The following is a 1191-nucleotide window of genomic DNA, read 5'->3' as shown; positions in this document are numbered from 1 at the left end:
GCATCCACCCACGACACCGGGCCCCTTGGGCACGGTCGTGTCTCCACTTGCCCATACCACCATCAGCAGCACCCCCCTGTGTCCCACCCACACACGCACACAGCGCTCACTGTAGCCCCTCATTCAGTTTTTTTTAATCTTCCTGCACCGGCCCCCACCAAATTCGCCTTCAAACCTACACTGTCTTTTTTCCGCGCAAATATCATTGCCTATACATCTCTCGATGGCATAAGGGGACGAAGGGGAAAAAAAAACCGTGACCCAAGTAAACAGCAAACAGTCATACACAGCACCATCATAACAGCGCCGAGTAACAAAAAAAAGGGTCAAAAAAAACCAACAACCGGCAAAATGGCAATAAAAGGCGCACAACAACAACAACAAGAAAAAAAACACACAGGAAGAAAGAAAAGAAACAACGGAAAAAGAAGGGAGTGGAGGAAAAAAAACCGGAGAACTAATACATTTACTTGCTCCCTACGCAGTTTTCTGAGAGGTAGAAGCCGCACTCAGAGGACGCCAGTCACCAGAGTTTGGTTGCTTGGTCTTTATATTGATGTACACACATGTCACATTGTCAGTGCTGCCTTGCTGCAAAGCCTCCTGACACAATCTATCGGTGATATCCTGTGGTGGCACGCCCTCCGCTGCAAGCTGGGAGCAAAATCGCACGACTCTATCATACGACATCACATCCCACAGGCCATCGCAGCCAATGACGAGGAACTCATCACGGTCGGTCAGCTTCGTGGTTTGAGTTTCCGCATCGGCAATGATGCCCGACGGCTTTCCGTCGGTGTATTCATCCAACTTGAATCCGGCATCGCCTATGGCACGGGTAATTCCCAGGCTCAGCACTTGAGGGTTAAACTTTGGATGCCCCACGCGGTTACTGATGATCCTGCCGCCGCAGGCCTTGACACGCTCGCTCTCCGCCGCGTTGCTATGCAAGCTGTGCTTCTTTGACAGCACCAATGGAGACCCCGCACGACACAATACTATCTCAGTATCGCCAACATTACCCGTCACTAGTGCGTCGTCCACAATCATGGCGACGGCACACGTGCTGCCAGACTCACATTTGCCATTGGCACATCTTGTGAGAAAATCCGCCTCAGCCTTGGCTATCCCATCACGTACCGCCTTCTCGGGATTCGTCATGACATCTGGGTGACTAAGAATTAATGTGTG

At 51.0% G+C, this 1191-nt stretch overlaps 2 protein-coding genes across 2 annotated transcripts in view, besides 2 other annotated features; both read right to left on the bottom strand.

The window, feature by feature from the left end:
- Positions 1 to 368: 368 nt before the first annotated feature.
- Positions 369 to 399: a microsatellite.
- Positions 383 to 430: a microsatellite.
- Positions 431 to 477: 47 nt separating this feature from the next.
- Positions 478 to 1161, bottom strand: Tco025E_08552 (protein phosphatase 2C; the record flags this gene model as incomplete). The annotated part of the gene is made up of 1 exon (XM_029375399.1): positions 478 to 1161. One exon carries the CDS (start codon positions 1159 to 1161, stop codon positions 478 to 480), a length of 684 nt encoding a protein of 227 aa, XP_029224503.1.
- Positions 1162 to 1174: 13 nt separating this feature from the next.
- Tco025E_08551 (putative protein phosphatase 2C) overlaps positions 1175 to 1191 on the bottom strand; it is a gene marked incomplete at both ends in the record, with an annotated part of 483 nt that continues 466 nt past the window's right edge. Inside the window, one exon of the mRNA XM_029375398.1 lies at positions 1175 to 1191. This exon is cut by the window's right edge and continues 466 nt beyond it. Coding sequence (XP_029224502.1) covers positions 1175 to 1191 — 17 coding nt within the window.

Source organism: Trypanosoma conorhini (genome assembly GCF_003719485.1).
Source record: "Trypanosoma conorhini strain 025E chromosome Unknown Tco_14.4_contig_00811, whole genome shotgun sequence".
Taxonomy (NCBI): domain Eukaryota; phylum Euglenozoa; class Kinetoplastea; order Trypanosomatida; family Trypanosomatidae; genus Trypanosoma; species Trypanosoma conorhini.
This window is presented reverse-complemented; position numbering and strand designations above follow the sequence as displayed.